The sequence below is a fragment of the Phaenicophaeus curvirostris genome, chromosome 9, assembly GCF_032191515.1.
Source record: "Phaenicophaeus curvirostris isolate KB17595 chromosome 9, BPBGC_Pcur_1.0, whole genome shotgun sequence".
Lineage (NCBI taxonomy): Eukaryota > Metazoa > Chordata > Aves > Cuculiformes > Cuculidae > Phaenicophaeus > Phaenicophaeus curvirostris.
Window position 1 is genome coordinate 10,861,757 of NC_091400.1, and position 16,110 is coordinate 10,877,866.

Sequence of the window (16,110 nt, forward strand, 5' to 3'; positions counted from 1 at the left end):
GCGGCAGGCTCGGAGCAGCACATACGTCTTCCAGTGGGCAAGAGTTCTGAAATTTGTTCTTCCGAGTGTTTGCCAGTTCTGTCTGATTTACCTTTCTTCTTTTTTTTTTTCTAACTTCCTCCTCATTTATCATCGCAGACAGCTTGTGTTGGACCAGGTTACTTAATTGGTTTGGCAGGACTTGCTGGGATCTTTTCTCTAACAGAAGCAGTCATGAAAACCAGTAGACTGTCTTCTTCATTTTTTTTCCTGGAAAATATTTTGATTCTCAGGCTAACGCTTCGTATCCTGGGCACAGCAAAACGGGGATGTCTCTTAAGAACTTGTTGTCATTTAGCCAGTGGGGTCCCAGATAAGCTCTGGAGTCCTTTGAATGCCTGCCGTGGTTCCAAAGCATTAACTAAAGTGATGATTATAAAGCTACTGGGGAGCATCCAGAGGAGGCCACAAAGTCAGTGAAGGGTTTAGAGGGGAAGTTGTGTGGGTAGTGCCTAAAGACACCTGTCTGTTCGATCTGGAGAAGAGGAGGCTGAGGAGAGACCTCATCATGGTCTACAGCTTCCTCACAAGGGAAGGAGGAGGAGCAGGCGCTGAGCTCTCCTCTCTGGTGACCAATGATAGGACCCCATGGAATGGCAGGAAGATGCCAGGAGAGGGTTAGATTGGACATTAGGAGAAGGTTCTTGCCCCAGGGGGTGGTGGAGCACTGGAACAGCTCCCGAAGAAAGCAGTCACGGTGCCAAGCCTGACGATATTCCGGAAGCACTTGGCCAGCACCCTCAGATACGCAGTGTGAATGTTGGGATTGTCCATGCAGAAACAGGAGTTGGACTCAATGATCCTTGTGGGTTCCTTCCAACTCAACACATTCTATGATTCTATGAATGTCCTCATGGTGCACAAGGAATGCCTCCTTTGCTTCTTGTGTAAATGCTGTCCTAAAACTCATCAAAACTTAATGAAGCTACAGTACATGGAATAGTCAAAATTTTAAAATGTGGCTATTGTTTCTGTGGGGGAATGAGGTGCTCTCTTTTTTAATGTTCTGGAGAAGTCAAAGAGAGTTTTGCCTGTGGTGTTTGTCCCTCTAAATGGCCTCTTTTGTCTTATCTTGCTCCTAGAGATGTGCCTGAGAAATTGGCTCTTAGATCTGATTTCTGGGGAGACTGAGTCAAGGACCTGTAAAAGCAATGAGCAAATCTCTCTGCTTAGAAAAAGGAGTATTAGACCAAGGGGGTTGTTACACCAAGGGGGAGACATAAATACACGGGAAGGACACATTTGTCCAAAAAGACAATCTACTGAATCATAGAATGGTTTGGATTGGAAGGATCTTAAAGATCATCCAGTTCCACCCCCTGCCACGGGCAGGGACACCTCCCACTGGACCAGGCTGCTGAAGGTGTTTGAAATACCACTGTCGCAAGAATTAATGAGCATTCACTTTCCTTACTACTCAACAGAAATATTTTGAGCTTCTGTGTTCACCATCCCTTTTGAGCAAAACCGAATAAAGTTGCCATCTGTAATAACTGAATGCTTTCTGAAAACTGGCTTGGCAAGGTTATGGAACACAAATTAATTCAAATTTATTGGTATTAATTAAGAGACATCATCTCAGAAAATGCACCACTAGGCTTTGGTCAAAATATAGTGAAAGGTTTCTAATAGGATTGTATATGGGTTTTGCTTCCATCAGAAAATGGTGTTTATCCTCATATTTTTCAGACAGAGCGTTCTGGTAAGGCCACATCCAAAATGAAGTTATAATGGTGAAATATGAGTGCAAATATTGACTTTTTTTTTTTTCTATCTGTTCCAGGCAGAATATGAAATTGCTCCAGATGAAAAGCTGGGAGAGAAAGGAAAGGAAATAATGATGAAATACCTCACCCCAGAGGTAAGGGGCAGCCAAAGTGGCATTATGAAGGAATGCTTCAAGGCACACCTTTGCTAAACAAGGTTGTTATAGGCTTTGTAAGCCAGACTCCTAAAATTTATGGTGGCAATCTCCAGTGAATCAACCTGAAAGTCTTATAAAAACAGTCAGAGTGAAAAAAAATTATAATCCAATCCAGAAATTGACTTCTAAGATGAACTGGAGCTTACCAGGGGCTTAAATCATCTGTGGATGAGCAGGGAGCTTCTCTGGTCTCTTTTCGGTGGGCAAAGCTCAGCATCTGGGGTGGAATGCAAGAGACTTCAGCTGTTATCAGCAGATGTCACAGTTATTTCCTATCTAGCTCAAAAGATGTGGTGGCATTTCATGTATTGTTGTGTAGGAAGTACCAGCAAAAAATGGTCTTTGGTGGCAGATGCTGTAGGTTGGTAGAAAAAGTCCCACTCCTTCCACCCTCAGCACTTGCCCCAGGGATGCAAGGACCATGTAAGACTGATGTGATTTGGAGCCGAGAGGTGCTATCACCTGTTCTTCTTTCCATCGCTGTTGATTTCTGAGTGTTTAGATTTGGGGCTGTGGAAGGGAGAGAAGCTCATGGCAGCAGCTGTGTCCACAGGGTGGCACTCCGAACAGAACCACACATCTGCTGTGGGAATTTTGGCCAGGCTGCACTGGAACTCATCCTTTCTGTGGGGTGTTTTGATCATTTGCTGACTCTGTTTAACCTTTGCAACAAAAGTCACTGCCGGTAAGCAATAAACATCCAACTTCAAACACGGGAACAACCCTGGGACTTTTCCTAAGTTGCTTTCATAAGAGTAATCAAGACATACAACTGCTGCTGCAATGGTTTTACAAGAGAAACGTATCTGACCTTCAGGAGAATTACTGGCATTTTTGGCAGATGTCTTTCTAGAGCGGTTAAATGGTACAATATGTTTTGGAGGCGCAGGGGCAGAGCAGACCACTTTTTTTTTTTTTTTCACCAGTCGTTTTCCTTTAATAAATGGCATGCTTTCAGTTATCTCAGACTGCATTTGGAGATCTGGTTTCATTTACCGAGTGTGGCTTGTTACGTATGGCCTTGAGCACTGCCATGTGAGTTCCTGCTGCCCATTCATTAGGGGCATGAAGTTCCGCTGCTTTTTAAAGCCACCAAAATGACCATTTGTCTTAAAATATCTGTGAACAGAGGAACGAGGGACAAATACGGAGGGAAAATATTTCCCACTGCTCTTGTTCTCATCTGGAAATGAAGAAAGGCATTTTGCTGCTGGCAGGGCTAGTAAAGTGAGAGAAGGATGGTCCTGCTTTGTTTCATCCAGGCTCGGTGCAGGTTTCCAGATGCCAAATCCCTTCCCTGCTGTCCCATGGCTCTCCTGCCATTCTTGTCCATTTGCCAGCAACCCCAGAGTGCAGCAGAAGCCCATGAAATTGTTTATTGAGGAAAGAGAATGTGCAGTGAAGACCAACCTGAGAGCAGTTACTTCTTCATCAGGAAAAAGTGGTGATGTTACAGGAAGGGAAGCGACTGAGACTCCAGAGCTGGAGTTTCCATTCTCTGTCATGATCTGCACTTCAGATTTGACACATGTACCTGGTTTCTCAGTGCTTAAAATGGGCACAGGATGTTTACAGTCTGTTCTGAAGCTTTTCTGGTATTTGCATGTTACCATAACACCTTTGGGCAGAAGGGAACACAAAGTTGTGGTCCATCACTTGTCGTCTAAATCTGCCTCCTTGCCTAGAGCAGTGGTTGCTGCCCCATCCCTGGAGGTGTTCAAGGCCAGGCTGGATGGGGCTTGAAGCAACCTGATCCAGTGGGAGTTGTCCCTGCCCATGGCAGAGGGATTGGAACAGGATGATCTTTAAGATCCATTCCAGCCCAAACCATTCCATGCTTCTACGATTCTTTGAATCTGAACCTGAATGTCCTAACAGAATACCATCCTGGACAGCAAAGAAACCTTCTTTTCAGTAGTTTCTCCATTTAGTTATCAGTCCCTTGAAAGATACAAATGCTACTGATTCCAGTGTCTCCTGCTTTCAGAGGAATGCTCCTTTCAAGTAGGTGTGTGTCTTCAAAGAACCTGATTGTCTTGATATAAAAATAGTGTGACATACAACTTGACTGATAGAATGAAATTACAGGTTTAGTTCTTGGACAGATAATTCAGTCTTGTAATGTGAGGAGTCTTTTTCCCAGAGTGCATGATCAGAAGCAAAATGAAAACAAAAAGTAGACTTCATGCTCTTTAATATTTATAAATGATTTTTAGTTCCTGCTTCAGTTTTTAAATGTCATCCATATTTAACATACAAAGTGTCAGTATATCACCATTCCAAAGTGTGTTCATTTGCATAGGGAACATGCACTTTATTTAATAAAACATACACTACTTGCACAGCAGAAAGGAAGAGAAAACACGTTCCCAGATGAATAGATATCACACCAATACTCACAGCCTCATGTGAGTCACGCAGCCACTGTCTGCACTATGGTGCTACACCACACAGTTAGCAGGCTCCAACGTGTGGGAGCAGCGAATTCCCCCGTGGAGAGCCTGTGTGAGAACATTCAGCATCAGCCCTGGGGCTGCTAAACAAGCTCAGCACTTGCCAAGATGGTCGAGAGGAGGAGGCGCTTTTCCAAGCAATCACAATTCAAGCTCTTTGCAGCTTTAACATCCTTAATAGCCCCTTCGTGCTCGCTGGGGAATTGAGAAGAGGTCCAGCAGCCTTTCGTAATGGTTGATGCCAGGGACAGCCTGAGCAGGTCAGGCTTCCTCCATCTCATTGGCCTACAAAGTACAGCAATGACAAATTCTGAATGGATCCTGCCACCTGGAAGGGAAAACAAGTGGTTTAGGCCTCTTGAAGAAGGGGCAGGTAGGAGCAACATCCTTAGGGATGTGGTAGAGTTCTCATCACTGGAGGTTTTCAAGATGCTGTTGGATGCTAGATGATTTCATCTAGGTTCCCTTTCCCACGAAAGGTTGGAGCAAGTGATCTTTAACGGTCCCTTCTAACCTGAGCTGTTCTGTGATTTGATGTATGCAAGTCCAAACCTAGGAAGACGTTGGTATTCCCTCTGTCTTACCTAACGTTCATTGAAACATTCATATCTAACAGGCTATGCTGAACTATTTGATGGGGGGGACATAAGGAGTACATAATCTTCATGCTGAGGGTGCCAAAATACAAGCATTTTCGTGGCTTCCTTAGCAGCTTCACTTCGAGTGGTGAGAAGGAGAGTGAAAACCCACAGAAGAGGTGACAACGCCCCCCGTCCTTGAAACATGTTCTTAAGAATTGTTAACCTCCTTCTCTGAGCTGGAACAACTGTGAGCTGGCTACTTCTCAGGGGCTACGTGGGGATGAGCACTGGTGAAGGGATCTTGTCCATTAAGAGGGAGAGACCTTACGAGGCATGAGACACCTTGACCATTAAGAGGAAGAGACTCAACAAGGCATCTGAAGGGAACCCCGCCCGCGGGCTGCCTTTGCTTAACAGCGCGGTGCAGTGGCTGCCACACTGGCAAGACCTATGTTCATTGACTGAAGTCTTGCTTCTTCAAAAGAGGCTTTAACAGTTTCCATGAAAAAGGCACTTAAAACTGCCTTTTTGACTTAATAAGCCTATAGGGCAAAAGTCCAACCCACAGGAAGTCTAAATTTTCTGAGGTTGTGAAAAATGATGGTAAAACTGCTAAAATGAATTGGTCACAAATATTTCTTTCCTGGCTTTCCCCATCTCAGCAGTTGAGTGGGAATGTTTCAGATTTAGGTTCTGTTTGTCAATGGACAAGCCCTCAGTGCTCCATGAAACAGTTGGGTTAAGCCAAACCCAGCCCGGCTTCGTTACCTGTCTGCTTCTTTTCCTGGAAGAACAAAGAGAGATGTTGACCTTTTACTGCTTTTAAATTAGAGTTTTGCATCTCCATGCAGCATTTTTGCCTGCCTTCCTTCCTGACAGCTGCCATGCTGTACTCTACTAAATCACTAGCCCACTATTTTCTTTTTCACTGTAAATCACCTTGAGATACTTCAAGAGACACTTTATAAAACTAAATTGATTTGAAATGGCTCTTAAGACAGTCTCCATATGCCATTACAGTTCATATTTGGACTCAGCTGGGTACTAAAAATGTTACTGAATAGGATAGATAATGGTTATTGTTATCCCCATTAATATACTTCACTGAATATGAAGAACAGCAACAGCATTAGTTTTCTTATCTGAAATCCTGTTCGATCTCCTTTCCTCCAGGAAACACACAGAATAAAGGCCATGTTTGCAATTTCTTTGCTGCCAGAGGTTAACTGGACGCAGCAATAACCTCCTTTACTCCAGTCTAAGGCTAGCAGTGGGTACTTTGCTAAGTGAAAATATGTCTTTGTTTTTATGAACAATTAGAGGATAAGGAAGGGAGGGAAAAGCCCTGTGAAAGGGAAACTGGCCGATCAGCAGTGCCTGGCCTTCCACTTGTCTGGTTAAAATGTATTCTTCTCTCAATTCAGCTCTTTGTGGAGAAGAAAACATCAATGTAATATGGGTAAGATGAAATTAAAATGATATATGAGCACTTCTGCTGGACAAAGCCGTGCAGCCGAGTCCAGGCTCCTGCTCACAAATATTTGCATTGGCAAAGACCAGTTTTCTTTTTGCACATCATTGTTTTAATCTCGATGTGAAGGCTCTTTGCCTTCGGTCACGCTCTCCTAGAGATTTCTTTCCCCCTTCCTATTTTCACCACCAAAATAAATGCAAACTTCAGCACTCACGCTTCTGAGTGAGTCATCTTCACTGATCGCTAAAGCCTTCCATCTCCCGTAGGGAAGGTTTAATGTATCGCTTTGTAATGATTCTGGCTGAATCCTGGAAGGGCAGGTCATACTGTACCAAGAAGCAGATTCAAGTGCTGAGATCTCTTCCTCTAACTGCTTAGTTTTACCAAATGCCTTCTAGGGAACGTGTTATAATTAGGTTTTGGAATGGTCAACACAAAAGCTGGATGTCACTGTAAGGGCTCTGAAAGCTCTGAAAGAAAGATACATTAAGCTTCTGTAAAGCAATCTACAGAATTTAATATGAGACAGAGGCTTTGTGGTTTGAAAGGTGAGCCTTCAGGGACCGTTTTCTGCGTTGTTACCCTTCTCATACAAATTCAGCTTATATCACTTATATCCAGCGAGTCATCCCCCTGCCCCTGTAAGATTATTATCTTGCTGATAAAGGGCCCACACAATATCACTTTTCACCAGCTGCAGAGGATGGTCCCCTAAGGCTCAGTCCAGGAGTTATCTCCGCAGCTAGCTTTCACGTTTTTCTAAGCGCTATGCATTTCGCTAATGATCCAGCTGAAGTAAGCAATGAATGAAGTGTCTGTCTGCACACAGCGTGTTATGCCGATTCAAAACGGGCTAGAATTATTTACTTGCTCAAAGCCTTATTCACTGTCTCCTTTGCGTTCCTATTAGGAGACTTTTCAGGATGCTAAATACTTAAGTAGAAATCCTGGCCTTACTCAAGCCAAGGAGAGTTTTTGCCATTTAATTAATTGCCCTGGGACTTTACCCTTTGACTCAATGGATTTCTCAACTCCCCGTTCTATTGACTTCCCTACTTCACGAGCACCATTTTAGCCAGAGATGATAGCATTACTTAGACCTCTGCTTTGTAGCTAGCGTAATCGATACATAATCCAGTCTCCAGAGAAATCAATACATAATTCTTGTTGTTGTTCCAGAGACAGCACGGTCGATATCTCTGCTGATCACTATGTCTTAGTCCAGGAAAGTACCTTCTCAGCGGGCTTTCTGCGTAAGCTCATCTTTCCAAAGTTCAGTTCTGGGAAAATATCTGCTCACAGCAGAAAAGAAACCTTATTACTCAAATTAATGCTTTCTAATCAGAATGTATTTTAACAGGCATTCTTCTGTCACTGGGGCTGGGCTGTAATATCGTGTGGCAGAGGAATCTGAAAAATCACAGCGTTGCCTTGACTGGGAGTCCCTTTGCTGTGGTCTCAGACTAAAATGCATTTTCTCACGGTTTGCTCAAGTCCTGTTTCCTCATCCTTTCCTCACTGTTTATAATACAAATGTTAGTTAACTAAACACTTAGTGAGGAGTTCTGTCTCTTGCAATGGTGCCAAACTGCACAGGAGCCTGTGGAAGCGACACAGAGTCTGCTCTGCCCTGGTGATGCAGTGCCAGAATAGGTCCTTCGGCGGCCCCGTGTCCTGCCCTTAAGGAGGGCTGTGTTTGCAAGGCGTTTACTCAGACTGGTTGAAGGTTTGGGCTGGAGTCATTAACTACACTGGTTTGATGCCGTTAGTTGAAGCTCTGCTTTTCCTTCCTCGTTTTGGAGAAGTTACTCTCCCAGGTTCACACGCTTCTTAACCATTTGTCATTTGTGGTCGGAAAAAGCATTGGGATGACTTGGTCAGCGGGCAAAAGCCTTCTGGCGTCCCTGTGTTTGCTGGAAGAGCTCTGACTTTGACCCTTTGGAAAATGGAAACTCGCTTCAGCTAATTGATGTCAACCACACACGTGAACCTGGCTGACATCTGTCTGCCGAGGCAGGGCAGGCCCCCCACGCTGCTCTGACTCCTCGCGGACACTCGCCAGGGCCAGTGGACACTGTGCAAATACAGAGCTGTCTGCTCAGGATTATCTGAGGGCAGGAAGGATGTACTTGTCTGCCCTTGGCTAATGAATATGCTCGTTATGGTTTCCTCCTCTCGTTTTCACGGAGTCAACTTCGCCCTATTCCCTCTGGATGCCACCATCACTTATACTCAGTCCATATGCAGTATCCAATGGCCAGGGAAGTTAATCCTAAGCCTTTAAGGTTCGTTCAGCTTCCCCAGAAATGGCCTTTTCTGCCTGAAAAAATTGCTCATGTGGGAAAAAAGGAATCAGCCTTTCCCAGCTGTGTGAAACACTGGCTTGCAAGCCATCCAGAAATCTGCAGGAGATGGTCGTCATACATTTGCGCAGAATGGCACTAAAGTAGTCCTCTGGTGAGTCCAACCTCTTCCACTCCAAACACAGACATTGCAGCCTTGGCTATCTAAACACAAGGAGACTTCTGAATAGGAAAGATGAGGTGCCTCTTTCTGTCCACTGACTGTATAGGAAGCCTAGGAAGACTTTGAGTGTCTTGGGTTTTAGGCGATTGAAGTGCAATGAAGTGAATTCCATGATAGGTATAATGCAGAGTACATTTTATTACATTGTGTGGCACATCCAGGGAGGTGGTTGAGTCCCCATCCCTGAAGGCATTTAAAAGATGGGCTGATGAAGTGCTTAGATATATGATTTGGTAGTGGACAGGTACAGTTGGATTGAAAGAACTCAAAGGTCTTTTCCAACCCAATGATTCTATGATTCTGTGATATCCGCACAAGTGTCTGTGTGGATATAGTATGGGAGCCCAATAGTATGGGAGCCCTTTGAACACCTGACCTTCACAGCCCTTCTATCCACCTGCTGTAACTTGCAGCAGCTTTCCTGGCTGGTTCAGCTTTGGATTTCTGAAACTAAAATCATAAGAATAGACTCACTCATAGAATCATAGAATGGTTTGTGTTGGAAGGGACCTCAAAGCCCATCCAGTCCCACCCCCTGCTATGGGCAAGAATACCTCCCACTGGATCAGGGGCTCCAAGCCCCATCCAACCTGGCCTTGAACACCTCCAGGGATAGGACATCCATTTAAATTAATATTTTGATTACAACTGGATTTTAAATTACCAGCATGTTTGAGTTATGGATATGTGGCACTTCAAACTATTCACGTTTAATTTTTTGTAACCCAGTAATGCAACTACACTCACAAATCTCACTTTACCTGCACACCAACCCTTAACTTGTCTGTTGGTTTATTATTTTTTAATCAAGCCGGACTCTGATCTGAGCAAAAAAATCAAGCATATTGCAAGTTTATTGTTCTGGCACAAATACTGTTTGCCCAACAAGCAAAGCTGAGGAAGAGCAGAATAAGCCACTGCAAACAGAGTATCATCTCCTACAGTAAATGTCTTTCCACTCAGTTCTTTGCTGATGGCTATTACCATCTGGTTGTTAATGGAACGTGTGACAGGGGTGATTAGGGAATGCCCTATTTTCAGCAGTGCTAGGTAGGGGCTTTGTTTGCCTTTGTGGGTATTTCCAGTCTTTCTGTGAGTGAGCTACTGGCTTTTGCCTGATGTTTATTTAATTCACTTTGTAATCCTTTTCAAAGGCTTTCCAAGCTCTCTTTTGGATTTTCATTTCTTCATTCAGGTGTTTCCTCAGGATTTTGACCGTTAATGGTAAGAAATGAATGTAAATTGCGCAAAATTCATTTCTGGAGTCCTCAAAACAGGAAAGACACAGATCTGTTGGAATGAGTTCAGAGGAGGCCACAAAGATGATGTGAGGGCTGGAGCCCCTCTGTTATGAGGCCAGATTGAGATAGGATCTTATTTTTAAGATAAAATGCCCCTCTGCCCCAAACCATTCTATGATTCTACTATGAAAATCCCCGCTGCAGTCGCTAGCACTGCAGCCACTGACTTGAGCGCAGCCCAGTTCAGGCCTTTACACATGAGCTCCCTTTATACAAAGCAAACAGCTTGTGGGCTTCAGACCACTTGCAAGGGAAGGGTTACTCATGTTTACGAGCTTAAGTCCCAGGGGAGTGAATTCAAGCAGGGATTTGTTTGTTTTCCTGCAAGAAAGCCATTCAATAACATTGAGGTTGTAAATGAGTGTTCATAGATTTAGGGATTTTTCTTTTAATGGAACAAATGACTTTTGGTTTACCAGAGCAAGCCAAGCTATGACTATTGCAACACAAGGTTGCTTGCTAACGTCTAGGTTATCCATCAGTGTGGGAGGCTGTTAAAAAGCAGAAAGGTTCTGATAACGAGCTGGACGCTGGATGCTATCCAAGCCTGTTAAGCACAAGTGATGAGAGAAAAAAAACCTTCTGAGAACAGAAGCTTTCAAAATTGTCGTCTCGTCTTTGTTGCCACTAATATTGAGAATGCTGTTCTTTTCCAAAAATATTTTATCAAACATCTGGCTGCTTGTCATAATGCACTATAGCAACAGCTGAGTGGGGTTGCCAGCAAAAGAGGTTCCCTTTTGAACTAATGATGCTTCCAAGGATTGGGTGAGTACCCTAGCTTTTGAGTAGCTAGAAAATCCTGGTTAGGATTAATTTGAGTAGGTTAGGATTAATCTGTGTGGGGTTAAAAAGAGTTGGGGTTGTTCAGCTTGGAGAAGGGAAGACTTTAAGGAGACCTCATTGCAGCCTTTCAATACTTGAAGGGGGCTGATAAGAAAGATAGGGGAAAACTTTTTAGCGGGGCGTGTAGTGATATGACAATGGGTAACGGTTTTCAACCAAAAGAGAAGTTTAGTCTAGTTAATAGGAAGGTATGTTTTGCGTGAGGCACTGACCCAGGTTGCCCAGAGAGGTGGTGGATGCCCCATCTGTAGAAACATTCAAGGTCAGATTGGATGGGGCTCTGAGAAACCTGATCAAGTTGAAGATATCCCTGCTCACTGCTGTGGGGGGTTGGACTGGGTGACCTTCATGGTCCCTTCCAACCCATACCATTCTATGACTCCAGTTGTCTGTTTCATAAGCTACCTCTGTCATCCTGCTGGCAGCTACTGGTAGTCGTTATTGCATCTGTGTTTTCTTCATTTCATCTGTGTGCAAAATGCTTTTAAATTGGAAGAACAGACAACAGGTAAAATATTTACAGGTTTCCCCTTCCACCATCTTAAAGCAACCTTATATAAAGCAATTCCAGACGGCTGGTTCATGAGCTCCCCTATACCAATAAACCTGTGTGTCCAGGAGAAGGCGTAAAATGCGTTTCCTTGGTAAAGAAACCTCTATAAACAGATTTTCAAAGAATTATTAACAAATTATGAACAGGGAAGGAATAGGCTTTAAAGATAATGAAAAATATCTTGCCAAGCACTTCTTGGGAGGCCCAGTTTCTCAGTAACTGAGGTCAAAGCCTATCTTCTGAGGTGACCAGTTTGGATTCTTAAACTAATCTATAGCTAAAACCCCATGGCTGGTTGGGATTGCAGTGAGTGGTTTGGGTTTATTAAATTGAAGAGTATAAAGGCTGCAGCTGATTCCTGGGCTTGCATAGGAAGCTGATGAAACAACCACTTTTTGTCTCATGGGACATTTAGTTATTTCAACATTACTTTCTATGGCGCATTGAGTGTGTAAGATTTCCTCTGGTCACCTATGGGAGCCAGGAAAAAATTTCTCTTTCTTGATGTAGGCATTCGTTTCTCCTCCTTTCTTGCTCTGAAACTCACGTTGTGGTTACACCCCCAAATTTATCTGACTCAAATAATTTAACATTCCAAGGCAAACACATTTTGGGTGGAAGATCTATATATAGAGAACGTTTGACTCACAGCATTTACATGGCAGTTGCTTGTTTGCCACCATCAGGAACCAAAATGTGGTTTCTAGAAAAGAGCATTTTGCTTTCAGTGGTAGCAGCTACAAAGGGGTTGAATGAGAACAGGGAAAACAAGGTATGGCGAGATAGCAGATTCAGTTCCTTATTACCAGGAGAGCCATGAAAAATGCTTCCTGTACTTTCTAGGCACTTGTCAGAAAGAAAACCTCAATGGTTGCTGAGTTTCTGAAGCTGAATGATGGGAGATGGAGATGATATCTTAGGAAAAAATGTTTTGCTGTGAGGGTGGAGAGGCCCTGGCCCGCGTTGCCCAGAGCAGTGGTGGCTGCCCCATCCCTGGAGGTGTTCAAGGGGCTTTTAACAACCTGATAAGTGGGAGGGACTTGTTGGTCTTTAAAGTCCCTTCCAACCCAACCCATTCTATGATTGTATGATTGCTCTAAGGATGGACATATGTCAAAACTACAGGTTGTAGCCCAGCACCAAAAAGGAAGGATGCTAGAAACCCAGAGAAGCAGCTTATCCTTTTCCTACCAGTGGGCTTGCTGAGGCCCAGAGGCAGCCCAGTGAGTCTGAGCAGGCAAGTCAGCCTGAAGCTCCATCAGATCCACTGCCATAAATGAGTTAACGAACTGAGGTGATTAGCACTGCCTTTTGTGATGGATTAATACAACCCCTCCAGGCAGAAGAACATGCTCAGCTGTTCACTGAGGACTGTGTTGTCTTCAGTCATTCTGTTTTCATTTGTGTCAATGTGTGTTTTGATAGGTGAGTAGAATATGAAGGAAAGCAGATTCATGATGACTCCACATCAGCTTGCAGCTGATATGGTCAAAACAAATCCCAGAGTTGATAGGCACTGCTGATTTGCTTCGTCTAGCTACCAGCAACTACCCTCACTACTGTTAACATCATTGGAGCAGAGAACAGGACCAGGTTCAATTTTTTTCTGTGTTGTTGACCCACTCGTTAATCTTGGGTGAAATATTTCATGTCTTTGTCCGCCGTTCCTGCTCCCAGGGTTAGGGTGATGGGTTTGCTTTGGAAGCTTTAGCTCTCATGATGTGTGCATATAGTCATGAGAGTAGTCATGTAGTCTTATGGGAGCCCAGTCTCAGGTATAATGTTTGCACGCTGTTGTAATGGATAAATCGCTACTAACAACACAGCTGCTCTCCATGCTCCCCATCCACCTCACTGCCAATTCCTACATCTGTCATCTCAAAGCAAATATCCTGGAATTGTGAAGCCTTGTGCTTTACTGGTTTGCCTCATACAGACCCAAATGACTTTGTGGTAGGAAAAAAAAAAAAAAAAAGAAACTGCAGAAGTTGATTACTTAAAGTGTTGCAGCTGCTCCTGATGTAGAATTGGCTGTTTACTACATATCCAGTGAAAAGCAAACAGACAAGATCAGACACAGGGCAAGAAGAAAGAATGTTCCAACATTTTTGTGCGGAACACCAAAATGGGTCAGGAGACTGCGTGTGCTGTGACAGTGTGGAGAACCTCTTCTCTCACCAGGCTGATACACATGCCTAACCCAGGCTTCTCAAAATCAAAGTATCGCCAAGACACTCTATCTCCTCTTCCATTGCTTTCCTCTGCATTTCTTGGTTGGACTGGATGATCTTAAAGACCTTTTCCAATCTAACTGATTCTATGGTTCTATGATTCTCACTGTCAGCCCCTTCACTCTTCCCCTCAGTCAGTCAGTACGTCCCAGGCTCAAACTGAATCTCAGCTGGCATTGATCTGCCCCAGCCCAAAGCTGGGAAGGTGGGGGAACATCAGAATCACCAAAGTGGCTCTGGATGTCTCCCCGTGGTGGGGCAAGCAGACCCTGGGCTGTGCCTTGCACATTATTCCTAAGAGCAGTATTTCTGCTCTTAGGGCAGCAGTGCAGACCCCAGTGGAGATAGCACAGGGCTATTTTTGGGGTGCATCTCTAGCAGATCAGCCTTGGAGGCACAAAAAGGCACAATTTCATGGTCTTGCTTTTGCCTTCCATTAACTCCCCCTCTGAGAACATGCATTCCCTGAGCGGGTAAACTGATCTTTCCCTGATTTTGCATCTGACAGCATGTCTTGGATACATCTGCCTATCTCCAGTTTTCAAGTAACTGCTCTAATTACAGTCCTTCTTGTGAGTGTTCACCTCAAAGGAGTGAGGACAATCACCACTGATAGTCCCACTATCACTACCTGTCCTGGTAACTGCTCCCCCTGCTAGCTCAGCCTTCCTTAAACATCTGGAGAAGGATGTGACTGTGCAAAAATAACAGCAGGAATGGCATTGCACACGCAGACTTCCCATCCCTGACACAAACCATTGCTCTTTCTCACTGGTCTTGGGTTGTGGCTGTGTGAGAGCAAATCAAATGCAGCAACATAAAAACTGCATGAAGCCAGTATTTTCAGGTTTTTGTATATGAACTCTTCCAATCCCATCATAGAATCATAGAATAGTTTGGGTTGGAAGGGACCTTAAAGCTCATCTAGTTCCAACACCCTGCCATGGGCAAGGACACCTCCCACTGGATCAGGGTCTCCAAGCCCCATCCAACCTGGCCTTGAACACCTCCAGGGTTGGGGCAGCCACAACTTCCCTGAGCAACCTGTTCCAGTGCCTCACCAGCCTCATTGTGAAGAAATTCCTCCTTATGACTAGTCTAGATCTGCCCCTCCCCAGTTTATAGCCATCATGCACCATCTCACACCAAAGTTCATTTTGGCCTGTTTTGAGGTCTCTACTAGCAGCAAATCTGTGTGGAGATTTGGAAATAGATTATACATGGAAAATTGTTGTTAACATCTGAAAATACGCATATTGTTAAAACAGGAATGCTTGGAACCGGAGACAGCTCAAGAAAAGTTACAGCTTGACCTTTTGTCCGTTGACCAAAGCATTTTTAATTGTTTTAAGCTAGTTTGATGTGGAATGTTTTCATAACCTGAGACTTAACATATGCTGTGTGTTCTTTGTTTTATGCAAGTGACTTTTCAAGTAACTCATTGTGTTTCAATATCATGGCTGCGTGGCAGAAACTTGCCAGGAAAGCGGTTGTGTTTATGACAAAAGTTTGCATGAAGTGTATTTGATCTGAAGAGTGTGGTATCTGTCTTGTTCGTATAATTTTTGTAGTGATGAATAGTTGTGCTTTAAGATACCAGGATGACTCACATCCACTGGCAAGAGTTGGTATAAAATGAAAGCCTGTATTTCTAGGTGTCTGTTCCTTATTCACTAATTGCAAGCTACAAATGAACTGATTTGAGGAATCTGAGCATGTCTAGCTTTCATTTATCTCAGTAAGGCTTCTTTGATTTCAGTCACAGATGATGATCAGCTCTTCTGCAAAACTCAACTCTTAACCTCCCTGTTCACTGCTCTGTAAAATATTGTGAGATTGCCACCTAGCTCATGAAGCCTTAATCATGCAAGGAAGTTTTAATATTTTGAGGTTCTTAGATGTAAGGATAAAGAATTACCTCCAGACCATGGGCTTGCTCTGTTTCTTGCAGATGCAGTCTGGCTGAAGTCAATGCTATCCCTTTTTCTGATCCAAAGTTCAGGAAGCTGTTTCTCTTCTTGTAGGAGACAGTGATACAAGCGTTTTTGAAGTAGGACTGTTCATTTGCAAAGAAGATACTTATTTTTTTAGAATCATAGAATCATTAAAGTTGGAAAAGACCTGTAAGCTCATCCAGTCCATCCATCAGCCCAGCACCACTGTGCCCACGAAACCATATCCC

At 43.8% G+C, this 16,110-nt stretch overlaps 1 protein-coding gene across 2 annotated transcripts in view; it reads left to right on the top strand.

Annotated features, from left to right (window-relative positions):
- GRK5 (G protein-coupled receptor kinase 5) overlaps positions 1-16,110 on the top strand; it is a 165,589-nt gene that overhangs the window by 110,404 nt on the left and 39,075 nt on the right. For both annotated transcript variants that reach the window (XM_069863758.1, XM_069863760.1), the window contains one exon: positions 1,823-1,900. In XM_069863758.1, coding sequence (XP_069719859.1) covers positions 1,823-1,900 — 78 coding nt within the window. The remainder of the gene's footprint in view (positions 1-1,822; positions 1,901-16,110) is intronic.